The sequence below is a fragment of the Adelges cooleyi genome, unplaced genomic scaffold (assembly GCF_023614345.1).
Source record: "Adelges cooleyi isolate 19-005CV unplaced genomic scaffold, UGA_ACOO_1.1 ACOO_flye_CR_arks_rails_tigmint_CR_PRNA_30, whole genome shotgun sequence".
In the NCBI taxonomy this organism is placed as follows: domain Eukaryota; kingdom Metazoa; phylum Arthropoda; class Insecta; order Hemiptera; family Adelgidae; genus Adelges; species Adelges cooleyi.
Window position 1 is genome coordinate 12041446 of NW_026095971.1, and position 20786 is coordinate 12062231.

A 20786-nucleotide genomic window follows, 5' to 3' on the forward strand; every position below is an offset into this window, starting at 1 on the left:
TCTGTTTTACTCAACTATGCCGTATATAAAAAAAACTCTTTTTGAAATATGTGTAAGTGCCTTCAAACAGTAATTACTCGAAAACGAAGTAGAGAAACGCAAAATCTAAAATAAGTCTTTCAAACGTATTATTTTTTTTAACAAACCCGTGGAATGCTTTACCGCCCTTTCACACCCATGTATTAATTTACATTTTCTCAATACTTGTGTATTTTAACTATTATATTAAATAATTTTATATGTCTGACGTTTTATTTTTAAATACCTTGGTGTATAAGATATACACCAACGTAATTGTGTTTTAATACGTCTTAACTTTAATCATCTTTGTTGCGGATGAGTTGTGTACCATTTAAATGTCCACTGTCGGGAATTTAAAAAAAGTCACTCTTTGATGTTGTCATCACAAGTATATGATTCCCATATCTGTAGAATGCATATTAATTTAGTTACATGATTTGTATTATTGAAATATTTTTTTATAAGATCATTATTTCAAAAATAGACAAAATTTGAATGCCTTCTTCTTTTGAGAGAAATCGAACTTAAGATATAAGAAATAGCCCTATTTTAAATCTAGATTTAATCTAACGTCAAAATCCTAAAAAGTAAAATTTCACGTAAAATGTGAAGTAAAGAAAACGTTTCCACTCCTAGGAGAAAGGGTTTATGATATTATATTATTGGTTTGACAACGTTTGTTAGTATTATTATGCTCAAGAATATTCCATATAAATCTGGAACTAATTAGATTTTTTTTTTAATTTATAGAGCGCCGTGATTTCAAGTTCAATGATATGTCAAGTTTTTGGATGTTTTTCACGATTTTGAAGGGGAAGGGGTGCACTTTTAAAATGTTAAGTCAATTTAAGTACTCTTTAGGTATGATTTCTGATACAACTTTCTAGTTACATAAAGACATAGTCTCAGCTCCGTATCGAAGCTAAAATTAATTGCCATATTATATAAAAATTCATTCAATAGTGTTGCCTCGTAATTAATTTGCTCACGCGTAATAAAAATAAAATACCAACTCTTATATTAAAAATTAAAAATGTTTAAAGAAAAGATAGCGCTGTTTGTCCATTTCAGCTTATCACATCAGTTTTATCTACACAATAATTATTGTAATCAATTTATACGTTGTAAGCACGGTTATAGATAATTTATCTATAACCGTGGTTGTAACAAATACTATAATCTATAGTATTTGGTTGTAAGGTCTGTAGTCGTTCCCGCGAAAAAGCGTTTCTATTATTTTATAACAGTTGGCGGCACTGTGGTCGCAATCACGGGATTTGTATAACACCAGCTTGGTAACCACTGATTTCGTCCGCTACTGCCTACTTGTTATGTAGGCACTATAAGCGGTCTTCGATCACGCGATTCACGCCACGTTTTTTTCTCGTCTCATCGCCAAGTCTTTGGGCGAAATTACTTTTCAGGTCCGGTGTGCTTGTTGATGTGCAATCATGTCTAGGTACAGCCAACGACCCGAGAATGCGTTAAAACGCGCCAATGGTGAGTACTTTCTATATTCTGAACTGTTAATAACCGCAACTGCCCGGCAGCCGTTCGTTTGGGTTAAATTTAAATTGCCAAATTTTGTTGTACGCAGAATTCCTGGAGGTCGGCCGTCCCGGCCGGGCACTTGATACCTTGTACGAGGTATTCAGGAACAAAAAATGGGCCTACAACTGGAGCGAAAGCGTTCTGGAACCTATTATGTTCAAGTATTTGGACTTATGTGTCGACCTAAAGAAGTCGCATATCGCCAAGGAGGGGTTGTTTCAATACAGAAATATGTTTCAGTCTGTAAGTATACACTAATTTATTTAATAGAGTTGTGTTTATGATATTTGCAATGTATAATGCACTAGGTAAATGTTGGATCACTTGAAAATGTTATTCGCGGCTATCTAAGGAGTGCCGAGGAACGTACTGAAGCAGCCAGAGAGCAATCACAACAAGCTGTGGTAGATATTGACGATTTAGACAATTTGGCTACTCCAGAGAGTATATTGTTAAGGTAATCTCATGTCTCATAATATATATATATATAAATAATATGATATCTTGTTTTTATTTGATTTTAAAATCTTAATTGTGTATTTTTAAATTGTAATAGTGCTGTAAGTGGAGAAGATGCACAGGATCGTAGCGATAGAACAATATTGACACCATGGGTAAAGTTCTTATGGGAATCGTATTGCCAATGTTTAGAACTATTAAGGACTAATGCACATGTCGAGACTCTTTATCATGACATTGCTAAAATGGTACATAAGCCTCATAATATACAAATTATTCTGAATTGCTTATAAGTTTGTTTCTATGTTTTTATAGGCATACCAGTTTTGTTTAAAGTACAACCGTAAAACTGAATTCAGGAAGCTTTGTGATAAATTACGCAAACACCTTGAAGATATTGCCAAGCTTCCAGCACAAACTGTCAATGTCAGTCTTTCTAATCCAGAAACGCAACAATACAATCTAGAAACTAGATTATGTCAATTAGATTATGCTATTCAAATGGAACTGTGGCAGGTAATTATTTTGTAATCAATTACTGTACTTTTATATTGGCAGTTTTGTATTAGTAATTGTGGGTATATTGATGCAAAACTTCCTTTAGTCTATAGAAACATGTTACAAGTACGATTAATAAAACCATTTTTAATATTAAATTACAGGAAGCGTACAAAGCAACTGAAGATATACATAATTTAATGACCTTAGCTAAAAAATCACCTGTACCTAAAACAATGGCCAATTACTATCAAAAATTAGCCATGGTGTTTTGGAAAGCAGGCTATAATCTATTTCACGCTGCTGCTTTATTAAAACTCTTCCAACTAAGTAAAGAAATGAAAAAAAATATAACGCAAGAAGAACTTCAAAGGTTAGTGTTCCATGTCACTATATTTATGCTCAATTTTTATTTTGTATATAATCATTTTTGGTTGAAATAACTTATTTAACTAAACTTTATTAATTTTTAGGATGGCATCTAGAGTCTTGTTAGCAACATTGGCTGTGCCCTTGCCATCTGCTCACCCAGAATTTGATCGTTTTATTGAAACTGATAAGAGTCCTTATGAAAAAGCTCAAAAACTAGCAGTTTTATTAAGTCTACCTGCTCCACCCACAAGAATTTCTCTTTTGAAAGAAGTTGTAAGATATCATTTATATTTTATTTCAAAACTAGTAGACTAATCCTTTTCATCTTCAAAATAAAATTACTATATTTTTGGTGTTATTTTTTTAATTTCCGTTTAACTCCATTTACTAAGGAAGTAACTTTCTTAAAAATCTCTAAAAAATACTAAATTTTTGTCATTAAGTTTATTATTATTTTTTACTATAAAAGTAATTTTTGTATTCTTTCTGATTTTATATTATACATTTGAAGAAATTGTTATAAAGTATATGTTATTTTTTATTTTTGTGAATAATATTAATTTTTGTTTGCAGGTTCGCCATAATGTTGTTGCTTTAGCTTCTGAAGACTTAAGAAATTTGTATATTTGGCTTGAAGTTGAATTTCAACCTTTGGAGCTATGTAAACGAGTCGAAGCTGTTACAGAACCATTAATTGGTAGTGGCAGTGATTTAGAAGGATATGTCGCTCCTGTGCGCGAAGTTACTTTAGCTCGTCTTATTAGACAACTTTCTCAAATTTATGAAACAATAGAGTATAAACGACTTTTGGAATTAGCATCTTATTGCAAGCCGTTCCATATGGAACGTATTTTAGTTGACTTAGTCCGCCATAATGATATGCAGGTATAAGATTATTCCGTGCTAAATACTTAAGTAATTTTAATTATGCGGTTAATAGACTATGTTTTGTTATTATTAAGTTAGTTATTAATTTATTATTAACTATTAATTTATTTTCAGATTCGTATTGACCACGGCAAAGGATGTATTCAATTTGGAATGGATCTATCTGAATCACAACGTGAAGACAAACCTGAAGGACCAACTCTACAATCTATGCCCAGTGAACAAATACGCACATACCTTATAAATGTTTTCAAAGTATTGTCGAAATCTGCTAATATTATAAACCCTGAAGCTAATAAGGTAAGCATAACGCTCAAGAGGTTTTATTGTTTTTAATTTTTATGAAAACTGTACATTTAGAACATTTTCATAACTATTAAAAACTATCATGTATTTATTAAAAGATAAGGTATTATGGATATGATGAATTTTAATCTTTGCGGATATCGGTATGATATCAATGATTTTAAGTATTTTATTCTGATAGCCTAAACATATTATAAAACCTAACTAAGTAGGTGTATTTAAGTATTATTTTTTATTATTTACAAATGATGAAGCTAACAATAACTGTTGCGGATAAATGATTTCCATATGATCTATTATTTAGTATTCTGAGACAATAGTTTAATTTTTAATTTTTTTTAAATATATCATAGTGTCTAAAGACTTGAAGAACATAACTTTTGTAAATGTTTTTTTTTATTCATGACCAATGAAACAAAACAGAGTATAATGATTATTTTATGTTCTTCATTAACTTTTAAAGAAAAAGTATTAAAAAGTTATTGGGTTGTGATGAACTTATTTTTGCGGATATCGGTATGATATTTGTGATTCTATTAACAAAATTCTGATTATAAAATAAGAAAATTACTTGAAAAACATGATTTATGATGATGCTATAACTGTTGCGGATAAATGATGTCCTTTATGATTTCATCAATTATATTTCTGAGACGATAGTTGTTTTTTAGGTATTTGTTAATATAATTAATATAAGAAAATATTTATTTAAGATTTCTACTAAGATAATTTTATGATGAATATAATATTCTGTTGCGGATAGATGATAATATTCTGTGATTTGAATTTGATTATTTCTGAAAATTGGGTTTTACGATTGCAACAATATTACTATTGTCTAAGACCCTAATGATGAATTTATCTTTGCGGATATCGGTATGATATTTGTGATTCTAGTTATTAAAATTCTGATTAAACATTAAAATGAAAAAAATTAACATTTGAAAAACATTTACTTTACATGATGAAGTTCTAACTGTTGCGGATAAATGATATCTCATATGATCTATTATTTAGTATTCTGAGACAAAAAAAAAATTAAATACATCATCAAAAAAACATTTATCCTCTAGGCATCAAAGCTAAAAATAATGTAATATGATCAATCAAATTTTAAAATAACAAATTAAAATTCATAATACAAATTTGTCTTTTATAAATGACACTTATTAAAACATAAGGTAATTGATATAGATATTAAAATTACACTTCAAGTATAGTTATTGTTTATTAATTTTAAGAAAATTATTAAATGCAAATATTAATTTTTATTTTTGGTTAATGAATAGTTTTATAAATTATATATTATGTTTAGGAAGAGCATCAAAAAGTACATCAAGCCCTTATTAGATATCATCATGAAACCAAAGATAAAGAACATCAAAGAATCTTAGCTCGCCACAAGATAATTGAAGATCGTAAAGAATACTTGGAGCGCTTAAACACAGTTAGGGTGAGGAGTGTATAATTTATAATACTCAGAAAATACTGAAAAAATAATACTTTTTTTATATTAAAAAAATTGTATTTGTAATTGTTATGTTTTAATTACCTGATTGTATAGGAAGAAGAAGAAGCTCGACGTGCCGAAGAAATTGCACGTGCAGCAGCTTTGGCTGAAATGAGGCGATTGGAAGCTGAGCGTGAAGAGAGAGAAAAAAGACGTCAAGAAGCTGAAATGCAAGCAATTAAGGATCGTAATTTCAAAGAAAAGATGCAGCAGATTTCGCAAACTGCTCATGGCCAAAAAGTGTTAAAGAAGTTGAATGAAGATGTATGTAAAAAAATAACATATTTATCAATGTCAAAAACTTTAAAATTGACAAATTTAATGATATAATACTAATTTCGCTTCTCGTTATACGTAGAATATTATGTTTTTTTTTTTACTTTTTGTTACTTATGATGGTCATTTGTCTAATAGGCCCTTAAAAATATGGATGCTGATGAAATTGCTGTTAAAGAAGCCGAAGAATTAGCTAAAGAACGTGCAGAATTAGTTCAAAAACTGAAAAACCGCAGGAAACAAATGGATTATTTTGAAAGGGCCAAGAGAATTGAAGAAATTTCTCTGTTGGAACAGGCTTGGAAAGAGAAGCAAGTTCATGATAAAAAGTTTTGGGAGCATCAAGAAGCTGAACGTATTCAGTTGGCTATTCAAGAACGTAAACTAGCTGAGCAAAACCGTGAAAGATTGGCTAGAATGAAACCTGACATGGACATATTCTTAGGCGAACTAAAAGCTCGCCGTACAGCAGAATTCCAAGTACAAATTTAATTGTTGTAATTACATTTTTTGAAAATTATCTGTATTGTTTTTATAATAATTTTTTTTAGACTAAAATAGAAGTATTTGAAGAAGAATTGGTTGTGATACGTAAAGACCGACTGAAGAAGAGGAAGGAGGAAAGAAAAGCAGCATTAATTAAACAACGTGAAGAAGAAAAAAGACGAAAAGAAGAAGAAGAACGATTGCGCAAGGAAGAAGAAGAACGCAAAAGAAAAGAAGAGGAGTCTAAGAAAAAAGAAGAAGAAGAACGTTTGGCTAAATTGTAAGGATAATTTATTTAATTTTGAAACAATGTCGGTTGTATACTACAGTCCGTTTTACGACTGATTAGCGACTCAACTGCGATGTGGATAATTTTCAGTGAAACTACTTAGATGATACATTAATTGAATAGTTTATTTAATCACTGATTGTCTGATTAGCTTTACCATAAATTGTCCTATTGTCGTGCTGAAGTTGCATCTCTAGTTTTGAGAAATGGACTGAGATTTGTTAACAAAGAGGCGGCATGGTAGTATGTGTAGTATGCCACAGTTAACCATATGACAATTTATCCTAACCATAGTGTTTTTTAGTGGGACAAAGGATGTTAATGATCAAAAAAAATAAAAATAGGTTACAAAAAATAATGAATATTTATTTTTAGAGCTCGTCAAGAACAACTGGAGAGACAAGCTGAAATACAACGCAAAAAGGAAGAAGAAGTACAACGAAAACTGGAAGAGAAGAATAAAAGTCTTTCGTCTACTGCAACCTCTTCGTGGAGAGGTGCCGATAAGCCCAAAGAAGATACGAAGTTCTTTGGAGCGAGAGATAAAGAAAGGAGAGGAGAAGGTTTTAGTCGTACCAGAGATGATGGGCCACCGCCTGAGCGTCGTCCTGTATTTAGCAGAGCCAATGATGAACGGAAAGGAGGAGGAGGAGGAGGTGGTGGTGCCTTTGGGGCAAGAGACAGTGAACGTAGTAGCTGGAGCCGAGGCGGTGGTGGTAGCTCCACTGGTGGCGCATTTGATAAAACATTTAAAGACGGAGCTAGGGAAGGAGGTAGGTCAGCTTTCGAGAGAGATCCAGCTAGAAAACGTGAAATACCCTCATCTACTACTGATCAGGTTTGTTATTTGTCTTACATTTCCAGGCAGGATTGGTATTGCTTTGATTCTAATAGTCTTTTTGATCATTTACAGGGTAATTCGTGGCGTACCAGTCGTGCTCAGGATTCAGAGGACAAACGGAAAGCAAAATAAGTTTGATAGCTGCAGGAATAATTCATTGTTTCAATCTGATATATTATTATTTATTTTTTCATATTATTCAAATGTAGTTAGTATCATTTTATATTTACATTTAAAAAATAAAAACAATAATTATGAATATATAGATGAATACATTCCGTTTGACACTTATAAATTTTAAAAAGTATATCATTGTTATTTGAAGTAAACATTAAAACATAATGTAAACTTATTGATAACATTGAAATACTCTGTTTTTGACTGTGAAAAAAAGGTTAATTAACAGAGATTTGATTGTGTTATCACACATACATGATTTATTGTATTATTATTTATGTTAAATGTGATGGTGTTCATCTTTATCATGTTCACTGTTTTGATTGTTAGTAGTGTGTTAGTTTTTAAGGTAAAATATTTGATCATGTCTTAAAACTCTTATAAAAAAAATTGTATTATACATGTTTTCGTCCAGTAGGAACTACAAACTCTTATTTTGAAGATGTTTTTCTAGATTCTTTATGTTCTATTGGTGAGAAATTCTAAATATTTCTTGAATTATTACTCTGTTTCTCTACAACGCAATACACTATCAAAACAGCTGAGCCATTATATATTAATAATTTATATTAATTTTATTTCTCGCTTTACAATATTAAGATTACACATGTAGTTTATTGGATATTGAAGTTCTTTGTTTTTTATGTGATATTCATATTACTTAAACAATATTTGGTATCAAACTTACCAATCATGAAAAAATAAACAATAATGTATATTATATGTTTCGTTGTAATACAATTCAGTAGAAAAACGAAAAATAAATGGTTTTTAAGCTTAAAACAAATTTTGTATTAGTTCTTTATCTGAAATGACAAAACAATGTTAGTATTAACGACAGTATTAGTGCTATTGTTTAAACACAATCTTTATTAGTATTATTCACTCAATGGTGGTTTAATTTAAATATTTTGTGGTATTTTGATAAGAAATCGATATTGGTCTTTTTATACCCAAGGTGATGCACACAAACATCAGATAATATTTTCCTAATAATTATTATTTTGTTTTGTAGAGTAGCTTCAATATTATTGTACATATATTATAATCTAAAATTACATATTAAGAATTTCCTTTAAGTGAAATTACCTTATAATATTTACACGAGATTGGAATTTTAACAGTTTGAAAAATTCTCTATAGCCTACATCACAATATTATCTAAACAGCCATTCGAACATCAATGTGTTTTAAGTGTGTGTTTTCTATAATATTTAAAATATTTCTATGCTTGCTAGTACTCTGGTGTTATATGTAAATGATGCTACTTGTACTCGTGGCGCTACCTAGCTAACAATCGCTTTCAAATGCTAATAACAGAATCCTTGTGGTCACAGCTCGCATGTATTCAAAGTTCACGGTTTGCTTAGTATATATACCATTAGACGGCTACACAGTGGTCAGAGGTGCGATGGTAGTCAGTACCAACTTCACCATAAGGTGAGAACATACGTTTAACGTGTCAAACCCAATAATTGTGTAACTCTAATTGTGAAATCACTCTACTAAGTATAATGTAATGTCATACGATAAACCAGTAAATGTATACTCCGTACTTGACTGCCGACTACAAACCTCGCCCCAAAATTTTGCATAATTGATCTAGTTTTTTTTTATCAAACAAAGGATACACATACCTACTCTTATTTTCTACGAAAGCGTGTAATGGTAAATTCAATCATTTTGTTACTAGATCATCGCCCTATTTTATTGGAGTACTTCAGACCCCCACCAAACTATGGACCTAATGGTTTTTTTTGTCATAAAAAAAAAAGACTACGTTTTTATACAAATGATACACCGGACTTCGAAGGGGTACTGATAGTTAATATAGATTTCATATATTTGTATAGATTTTTCATGACCAAATCCAAAATGTGTCTTTGCCTAGTTGTATTTACAGGGGAGGTTAAACCCCCATGAAGTTAAATGTCGCGTAAAGCTTGTACCTAGGACCTAGATAGTATAAACAGTAGTAAAAAAATCATAATCTTTAAACTTAAATTGATAAAAAAACAACAAATGTCATAACACATATTTTTAATGTGGGTATTATTTATTTACAACAAATAAGAAACTGATTAATACAAAGATACTATAGGTATCCCTACCTATTATTTAGAAAAAAAACGGTATAAATAATTGTGTTTTCATTAAATATTTTAACAATTAGATTGCTATTCATTTTCTTGTAGCTATATATAGTTGTTGATAACTTACAAGTCACTAGTGGCTATTGAATTTAAACATATATAACGTCGCCGTGTAACATATAACATTTTATTATAAGAATCTAAGCTTAATACTTAATAATACACATTTTTATTTAAGTATACTAAGTGTTGTAAAACATTTATAGCAAAAAGTAAATTAAAATATTTTTAAAGCAATGTTAAGCATATATCTGTTTATAAAAACACTGTAAGTTCTGGTCTGAGGCGGTTAGGTATCTAAAGTTAATAGTTATAAATTAGATATGATATTCCCAGCGAAATAAATTTTTAGTTTTTTTTTTTTTTTCTCTGACACAAGAGACACAATACCTATATAAATGCTAAACACTAAACAAATCCATTCTAACTATTTCAGTTTTAATGATATTAATAAGTTATAAATAATGGTAATATATTGTAGTGTTTGACTTTATGTATACATTAAAATAACAATTATAAAAAAATGTACTTTCAGTATCAAAAAAATAATTAAAATAAAGTAACTGTTAAAATATAAACAATACATTTTAATCCAATGACATACTTATATACACATAACTGATAACATAATAATGTAAGCTAAGATACAATAAAAACTAAAATTAATTTATAATAATAAGGTACATATTAAACATACTAGACACTAGTACGTGATAACGATTATATTATAATATACCTAACGTTTTACAAAACATAATATTGAGATCCTCAATATTGCCTTGCACTGGCTTTGCTAGACAATTTTTTTTTAAATATTGCGTATTAGATATTATTTTATTTTACTCGTAGTAAGTAGGTAATAAAAAAATTACATTCAAATATTTAAATGTAGCAGCTACATTGCACACAAAGTGAACTTTGTAACTAAAATGATTATACTATATTTGTATATTGAACTTAATATTATATAATAAATATACCTTACTAAATAAATAAAATACATAGTTACAAGATAACCGTTCCTAATATTTAATATTTTATTTATTATTATCATTGATATAACACAGTTGTTAGATTTTTTATAAAATCGTCTAAACTATGATTTATTTTTAATTTTTAGTTTTTTTGTTAAATAACGAAGTTGCATAAATTAAAAGTGCACAAAACTTACACTACAAACTTTATCTACTCAAAAACTACTGGAATTTGTGTAATAACCAAAAACTCACATACCTAAGCTCCAAGTTCAGTGTATAAGTATCATTGAGTATATGGAAGTCAACGGTATTATCTTGCAAATATCTTCTTATAATAGGTATTGAAAATTTTTTTATTTGGGATTGGTCTGAATTCATATTAGGAAATTACAAAACGATGATAAATAAAAAAAGCGCGTTTATATCTGTTATACAATTAAATTATGACGCATTGACTATTTAGTAAAAACGCAAATTAGACATCGACATTAAACAAATTTGTATCGCACCTTGAAACTTAAGTGACCTGTACTAAAAAGTCAAATATATCATTGAATTTGTAGCCGGTGTTATGATGTTACACCAATAAATGAGAAAATCCAATCATCATTGCAATATTTTACTTCTTGAACCTATTTATTTATTATTATATTATGTGGTGATAGTTGGAAAACAGCGAATTGTAATAAAACCGAAATTTGATTATTAGTCTACCCTAAGTTTATAATAGACTAATAGACCATTCTATAAATCGGTGTATTTAATTTACAAAATATGTCAAATGGTTTATTCGCAAAATAGTAAAATGTCATTTTCGTTTGGTCGCTGTGAGCCGAGTCGTTAAAATTAAATAAACGGGTGTAATAATAATAAAAATAAAAACGAGAGGGCTCGACCGTAAAACTGCCATAAACAAACGTCGCGATACCTATCAAAATGTCCGGAAAAATGTGTTACATATTATTATTTGGATCATAAAAATAAACCAGTGACAAAATAAAAAAAACAACAACGTCGCTGTAGCAGTAATAATTGCGCGCAATCAATCAACAATTAGCTATAATAAATTATAATAGGGCGTGATATTGCGTTTATTCCGATGCCGTTGTGGACGTCGGACATTCGTCGATAACGTTAATTGTACTCTCGCTGTCGTCCGAGGATTCCTGTTCGTCCGTCGTGGTGGACGACACTCGAACACCGGGAACTTCCCTGAGGTACGCTGCGGCCGCCATGACCGGCCGATACTGGTAACATCCGTAGTAAGGCGCGGCCGGCAGATGCACGTGCAATCCCGGTATAAAAGCGGCAGCGGCCGCGTGGTATCCATGCGGCGGGTTATCGCGCCCGCCGTTGTAGTAGTCAGTCGCGCTTGGTGCTATCAACGTGGCCGCGGTCGCCATTGGCTTGGAATTATAAGCGGCCGGTTTGCTGTGGTCTCTGTTTTTCGACGCCGGCGGGGCGCCGCGGTTGTCTCGGACCAACACCTTGACGGCCACCCTCTTGGGCGGTGAACTGGTGGGCGACCGGTCAACGGGTGCCTGCAACTGCTTACGCTTGGTCTTATACCGACGGTTTTGGAACCATATCTTCACTTGCGTCTCGGTCAGCTTTAATGAGTGGGCCAGATCCGCGCGTTCTGGCCCGGAGAGGTATCGCTGTTGGTTAAACCGACGTTCCAATTCGAACACCTGCAATGTTATTTATAATATGTATATAACAACAAAATGTACAAAAAATTTGATGTTTTAAATGACAACTAAATATAACAAATAATACTAAGTGTTGCCTATACTAGTTAAAAATTGTGGTATTTTCAAAGTCAAAGTCAATGTTCAAAGTTTATATAATTCAGTTATAAGTATGTTTATAAACAGTGACGTCATCAGGGGCGGGCCTAGGCTCACCCTAAAAAGTCTCACCCCCACCCCTCCTATGACCCACCCTAAAATTTAAATAAATTTAGTATGTGATTTTTGTTTGAGGGGTAGCAGCTACCACGGGTTCATATCGAGTTTAAACTTTGGTCCCTCCTAAAAGAGGTTGCCTGGCCCACCTAATGCTAAAATTCTGGCGCCGCCACTATTTATAAATCAATTTTCCAGAATTGTTCGAGAGATAATTTAGTAATATAATTATATTGATCGACTTGTTATAGGAATTAAGCAGAAAATACCATAGATAACGTAACAAGTACTATGTCTGTTCACCAATAAGAACCTACCTGAGAATGCGAGAAAGCCGCCCTTGAACGTTTCTTACGCTGTTGAATCTGTAAAGGCCTTTCACCGTTGTGCTTGCGCAAAAACCTAGACAGAGCGTTCTGGTGATCATCCGCACGGTTGAACACAAAGTCGCCACTGCTCAACAGTTCGATTCTCCTCCGGTACTCAGTATCTTGGTACTTAGAATCATCTGTAATACAAGCAAAATATTATAATTTCACAACGTCGATTAAGCTAGTATAATCATTGATTAAAAAAACCGAATAGTATATTTATTTAATTAATAGTTATTATGATTACAACATCATTAATTAAACAGATTTAGAGATAGAGTACTGGTTATGCTCGGAGAGAAAATGGTAAATAGCGCAGAGAAATTTAAGTAATTAGGATGAGTTATGCAATAGAATGATAGAGTAAGTGTAGTGGAATAAGATGGAAAATGGCAACAGTGGTGTCGTGTGACAGAAATATGTCATCCAGAGTGAATGGAAATTGCAAATGTCTGAAAAATGAATATTGAGATAAATGTTTAATATGGACTATGAGGGTTTTGTGCCTCACTCTTCCCTACGTGGTTTTCATTTAAGAACTATTATAAATGTAATTATATACAACGATTGAGGAAAATGATAAATTTGCCTATGATTTTTCTAATTTAAGGTACTTTTTGAAGTTGAGGTTTGTTGTGGATAATAAGTTTAAAAATAACTCCTGAACCGTTATAAATTATAATAGTATATAATATCATTATAACATAATGGTATTGATATTGCACATAGACCAATACTACGGTGCAATCCATCCGGTAAGTAGGTTTTATCCGGCGTTGCTAGCTTTTTAAGTGTATATTAGATTAATCTAGACAGATTGTTTTTCTCAATCTATAAAAAAGAGCTTATGCCACGGAGAGTGGTGCGCCGCGAATGGCTAGTATAACACGGTTTAAATAGTCCTTTTGCACTCTCGTGGCGCGTACCATTAGGGTGAGTATTAAATGGTTTCGAAAGTGACTGCTGTAAACGGCATACCTGTATTTGATACGTATAAATATATACAGGTATACTAGTGTATATCAGCTACTGCGACGGCCGCTGTGTCTGTAAAATAATTTGTGTGATTGGCAAAGCCCGTACAAGTCGGTGCCACCGGTAATATCCACAAAGGTTTACGGGTAATACACGGTGTCGGCTAATAGTGTTAAAAGGTTTTTTGGTCGGTGGCGTACACGATGACGTGACACTTGCACCACTTGTACAAGAATCGGTTTTTACCTTGACACGCGTATAGCACACTCCCGTCTGTATACTATCTATAACGCGGCTAATGGACGGGTTTTCATGTTATAATTTACAGATTACTTAGATTTGCCTACTAATAGCCAGGTACGCGTATTGTTCACCCATACATCGAGAATCTGCCCCCCCCCCCCAGTGTAGTATAATATATAGTAATTGTTTGTCGACTTACATAGGTATTATGTGCTTTATATTATAGTATTATGTGAACGCGTACGAACAATGGGGTGAAAACGTTTTAGCGTCATTATCGGTCGACTTCAGGGACAGGCGTGAATGATTATTGCCGAAGGTGTAGGTTGCACATACAGCACGTAATAATACAATATGGCTGGTAGACACACGGCGAGTCGAGTCACTTGGGTTTGATTAAAATGCTCGGCCCTATTCGACGAACGGGCAGCGCTGTTATGATCTTTCAGTTGTTTTATACTATTGACTTATATTACTGCTCGTTTTATCTAATTCACATATATGACGCGTGGGGTGGGCCACTTTTGATTTATGGAAGTATCAATGAGGTGTGATTTACTGTAAACAACGTAGATAAACATTATCTATAGAAGTACAGTATGAGCTCGGTATAAATAAAGTTTAACATCTACAAAATAGAACACCGTTTTAAAACAAATAGCTTTGTTTAGCTGACTATTTTAGAACTTAACCTATTAAAAAGTCTTAAGACAATTGCAATTTTAATAGCAATTAGCATTAGTATAACCGTTTAGCAGTTTAACCGTGAAATATTAATTGCTCACGAGTTGTTTTGAGTCGACTAGCGAGCATGTGAAATATTCTCCGATCGAACGATAATGTCTCGTATTTTGACTATTATGTTCAACTAAAGTTAGCAGTCGCGTGAAAAATATTTTATCTTTCAAAAGTAAAATCCGTTTGACTGCACGTGCAACGCATAACGTATTATTGAAATAAATCGTCGAATGGTTGTCGAATAACAATCGTTTTTGAACCGCGCGCGTACCTAAACCGACCGCAAAGAGCGACGTTGGTTTATATTTTGTCTAGCATTTTTTTTTTTATGTTTGTTAATTCAAACTTGAGAGTCCGGATGAAGTAATAATAATCCTTTAGAAAAAAAAAACGGGTAGTGTTGTTTACGGCGAAGAGTATAATTATTATTATCGGTAGCCGGAGAGGACAGTCGGGTCGGTTCTAATTGATTTAATACGATCTCACCGAACAGGAGGAGGCGGCGGCGGTAATCAGATATATTATACACACGAAGAGTGTGTGGCGTGACTCTCTCGGTTAATGCATCACTTGACTTACAAACAAAACGTCTGCCTCGCATGTGATCTGTTTGTTTGCACGGCCGGGCCCTGCTGCCGAGTTTGTTTACCTACGGCATTATCAATCGTCCCTCCGCGTCCTGTGCACCGTCTCGTGTTATCCACTTTTCGCCCCACTCTTCACTCTGCGTGTCCTGCGGCATATTATATTATATACACTGTATGGAGTAGGCGGTACGCTCAAGTGGATAATCACGGCTAGAGCTCCTGTCGAGAAGACCAGATTCGAAATCACTTCTAAAACGGTAGAGAGAGAGAGAGAGAGAAAAACCTATTATATTCATCCGGTCTTCTGTGACCATCAAGGGCTATTGTGTGATTTAGGTATACAAGTGCGTACTGCAGTAGTCGATGCGGTTATCTAAGCATACAAAAAATGATTACTGGTATAATATTATAATACATATATTATTAATACGATCTGTATTATATAAATTAATAACGCTTAAACGACCATTTTCACGAATAACTATCGGTTGTCATTATATTTTTAATAATTAACCTAATGACGGCGTTTTCTTTATTCAACGTTGACTATAACTTACTGAAACTATTTATCAGTTTGTGTATGACGGGCAGTGTTGAATAAATGGCAAACGGCAACTCAATTACGGGGGAAAGGGCTAATAATAATAAAAAAATTCAGTTTTTTCTAACTTACCTACTTGCCCTGATCGGGAATATTGATGAAGCGGCCAAACATAAACATAAGTTTGATTTACCTACTAAATTTCGATCGAATCAAATATTTTCATTACCTTTTAACTACTGACTTCACACATAGCAACCTGGAAATTGACTACGGACAAAGTGTAATTTCCCCTTTTTGGGTTTTTCAGATTTTTGAGAAAATTGTATGTTATGGTTCCATTCTAGATCTACCTTCTGTACAAATTTCAGACCTAAATCCCTAAAACTTTGATTGAAAAAGTAAAATAAAGAAACAATTCCTATCCCTTCTAGGAGAAAGGCTATATTATATTTTTCGGGTTTGTCAGTGATTATCGGTAGTATACAGTATACTAAGTATATTAAGACTATTTACTTTTTAAAAAAAGTTATGGAGTGCCGTAATTTTAAGTTAAAGAATATGTATTAAATGTTTACTCTAATAAAGTACCTTACAGGTACGATTTTTGGTCTATAGAGTTGCTCACAAAGAAATCGGTTCAGTGACTTCAAGATATCGTGGGTACAGACACAAAAATAAAACATAAGCATCGAAGCTAAAACCAGCTTGAAAAATTCGCAAATGATCATAATCAAAGCCTTCTTACTGCGTTCAGATACTGAAGTTTGAAAATCTAAGTGCAATGTGCCGTGTAAGAAGTCTTTAAAAAAAAAATTATTATTATTATAAAAATTGAATAATTTTTGATAAGCGTGATATCTTTCCTCGTATAAAATGTATTATTTATATAGCAACTAAACAGTCAATTCGCAGACCTCACAAGAGTTCAAACGAATCCTTATATATTATATTTATAATTATCTCATATGTATTCTTAAATTAATTCCTTTACTTAATAATAGTTAATATTATTATTTAAAATTGCATTTTATTTAGAATTTATTCATATAAGTTTATATATAATGTCATTATTAGGCATAATGAATAGTAAGTGTAATAAATGTCTCTCTCTTTCTCTCTCTCTTTTTATAAATATAAATATTTAGCACTATACTATTCAGTATGTCTCATAATTTGATACAACTTTAAATATTTCAGTTATTAATTCTTTTAACTTTAAACTACGTGATAGTTAAAACGAAATGAACGTCAACAAAAGAATAAAAAGTGTATAGCTTTAGTTAACACTTTAGAAATACTTTGCTAAAGAGTTCGGAAAAGGAGAAACCCTTTTTTGTTTTTAGGCAGTTGAATTTAAAATTATTCGTTTAAAATATAAGTGAACTATAACTCTTAACTAAAGAAAATCCTTTTGCTTTAAATTCGCACATAGTATAAAACTTTGATTGCAAATGATTAAAATAACGTTTATGAATTTTAAATATAAAGCTTATATTATGTTACATTTGTTTTATTTTTAACTTAGAGCACATTAATTATTATTTTCTGGAGACTTTTAAGTACAACTAAAAGTATTATAACACATTTATAATTATTAATATTGAACGTAATCAGTATTTAAGTTTTGTTTCCTATAAACCAATGCACAATAAAGTGCCTTAACATACATTTTAAATTTCAAGCCAGAAGCTAGTCTCAGTGCCAGTCTTGGTGGTAGTCTCAGTAGGTTCAGAGCTTAGAATTTTTTAATTTTTACAACATACCATTTTAATATGCGTTTTATTAGATATAGGTAAAACGTTTAATAAAAAATGTATTTCAGAATTCAATTGTGTATTATAAAAAAATAATATAGATTATAAAATAGGATTTTACAACAAAAATAATAAATAAACCTACATATTAAATATTTCAATTTGTAAATATTATTTTTGTTTTATTATTATATTATTATTTTATAATATATAACACATAGTGATGACCCTTGAAATGTTCTAAAAGACGGTCTTTACCTGGTAAGTGGTACTTAAGACAATATTACCAATTAAAATGAGCCTTTAACAATACTTGGACTTTAGCGAGTGACGTTTTAAGAGGGGGAAATAATATTTGTCTTCTATTTAAGAAAACAAATCGTTAGAATATATGTAATTAAAAAAATAAAATGATTGCTTTTTTGATTATTTGTACTTTTTTAAACATTTTCGGTTTAAACCTCTTTTTGGCCGAATAATTTGTCTTTCTAGAAAAAACTTGAGCAACTTATGGTTATATATAATGAAGAAATTAATATTTAAAACCCTTAACCATAAAATAATACAGTATCGGCGTATACCTACGTATTTCGGCAAAAATGTTGTGATCTTCAGCGCTAACGACAGACTGAGTCTGAGCAAAGAGTGTATTATTTTATGGTTAAGGGTTTTAAATATTAATTTGTCTTAATGAAAATGAGCAACATTCAATTTCTTCCTGTTACACATTAATTTAAAGTTCTAATGTCATTTGTATTGTTGTGGTTATCTCGTGTCAAATAGTGTATATATATTTTTTCTAAATATTTGTATTATAATTTTAACATCGAACATTTTTGAAACTATCACTTAAAATTAACAATTTATGAAATAAACCATAAAATAAATAATACTAAATATGTATAAAAATAACTAATAAATGAGGCTTTTATTTAATAAAGTCTTATCGTGAGATCATTAAAATACAATTCTTTAGTAGTACATAAATTGTCTAAATTGTATGTTGTTACAGGTCCGTCTATTTAATTTAAGTTGTTTATTTGATTGATTTGTGTTATCTGTCAGAAAAATTCCTTATACCTTAGTAAAATTATGTGTAATTTGTGGGATAATAATATTAAATGAAGCAATATTATACTGGCATACACAGTCAGTGGTGCAACCGGGATTTTTTCAAGGGGGGTGTCCGCCAGTAGCGTATACAGTAGTTCCCCTAATTATTTTTTGTAAAGTTAATGATTATAGAATTTCAAATGACTTATATTTAATATTTATTATATTATCTTATTCAAACCTACCACCGTAATTATTTCTGAATATTCTATTGGCGTCCGGCGTTCGATTGACTGAAAAACGTATATCATATATATTTAGATAAAGTTCAAGGGGGGTGTCCAGACACCCAAAACAACCCCCTCGGTTGCGCCATTGTACACAGTACATACAATTAAAGTAAACTGTGAAAGTGATAGGTAAGTTACTCTATAATATGTTATAATATGCCCACCAACAGTAAAAATGTGTACTTAGACGGTTGTGTTACAAAATTACTTGCATATGACATTTTTCTAAAATCATTATTTGTGGTTTACTATAATATTATTACCTTTTTTTAGAAAACATTTTTTGCTGGTCATGTCCAATGCTCCGCCGGTGTTTTTCGTTTGCTCGACATTGTGGTCGGCTTTCAGTATATCCGCTATCGAAAACGGAGTGAGGTTCTTATCTTCAGTCATCCGTCCGGCTGACAAATGAACGAAATATAACGGAAATTTCAAGTGGTATTACCGACACACTTGTTGTGCGGGTATGATGGGTAAATTTAATATTATTCACCAAACAGAGCGACCACGGAAACAGTGTGGTTTTTACCGCGTGTGTACCGTGTTAAATGAGTTTGTTTTGGAATAAGGGATTTATGACTGTGTATAAAAGAGGTTCACCGCAAAATAACGACTTGACGGTTCGATGCCGGAAGGATAACGGCTAGTGTATATTAATACATACAAACACACCACACGGGTATCCTTGAACGCAAGGGATTTTTGGGAAGTCAGAACCGAGAAAGGGACGAGCTCGGCCAATGGCAATGTAGCGTGCTTAACGCGCACTCTCGCCGTCCTCCAACCGCGGAATCGCCCGCCCGCATGGTGTTACACTGTGTCGTTTTAATGCTTGTTGATATCGCGTTTCTGAATAGCCTTCAAGCATTTGAGATATTATGATAATTAAGTGTGATCATTATCCATCAAGAAGTTTGAAAAAAAGTAAAATTAGGATCGATCATACACGCTGTGGTTGTATAACAATATGATGTACCTAGTTCGTCTATTATCAAAGACACAGGTAGAAATAATTCATACCTTTTTGAATTTTAGATCTTATTGAAAAAGTTCAGTTTACAACGATGTTTAATCGGACAAATTATAGTTGCGCGACATTAATTTGGAAAAAAAATAAAATATAGATTTCTGTTATAATTAAAAATATAGACTATGATTATTATGGTGTTAAATATTTACAACTCATCTACTTGTTCAATTTGATATTGTCAAAACTTTATAAATATTTAATAGTTATCTACGTTATCAAAACCGTCAAAATCGGTTTTTTTGGTTTTAAGACAACAGACTATATCAACTTACTATTAAATTATTATTATTATTATCATAATTCAATACATATTTATATTTAAGAAAAAGTTTGATTTCTTTTTTAAATGTACTCGTGATATAAAATACTTATCTGTTTATAGCTTATATTTTTTAATAAACAAAAAAAACATACATTTAAATTTTAGGTTTAAAATATGCACGGTTTTAATTTTTAATTTTTCAATTTAACAGGAAATCTTAAGAAGACT

General features: G+C 31.5%; 2 protein-coding genes across 2 annotated transcripts; one reads left to right on the forward strand and one right to left on the reverse strand.

Annotated features, from left to right (window-relative positions):
- The first annotated feature begins 1343 nt into the window (after positions 1–1343).
- Positions 1344–8461, forward strand: LOC126838509 (eukaryotic translation initiation factor 3 subunit A). The gene is made up of 15 exons (XM_050573000.1): positions 1344–1521; positions 1619–1815; positions 1881–2029; positions 2129–2279; positions 2347–2547; positions 2694–2902; positions 3003–3174; positions 3475–3786; positions 3904–4089; positions 5411–5548; positions 5660–5869; positions 6020–6361; positions 6433–6647; positions 7032–7494; positions 7570–8461. The coding sequence occupies exons 1-15, from the start codon at positions 1473–1475 to the stop codon at positions 7627–7629; spliced, it is 3054 nt and encodes a 1017-aa protein (XP_050428957.1). The 5' UTR covers positions 1344–1472; the 3' UTR covers positions 7630–8461.
- A 3434-nt stretch (positions 8462–11895) lies between these two features.
- LOC126839367 (homeobox protein Nkx-2.5-like) lies at positions 11896–19854 on the reverse strand. The gene is made up of 3 exons (XM_050574657.1): positions 19530–19854; positions 13029–13219; positions 11896–12495 (listed from the first exon to the last, which is right to left on the reverse strand). Exons 1-3 carry the CDS (start codon positions 19657–19659, stop codon positions 11896–11898), a joined length of 921 nt encoding a protein of 306 aa, XP_050430614.1. The 5' UTR covers positions 19660–19854.
- Positions 19855–20786: the final 932 nt, after the last annotated feature.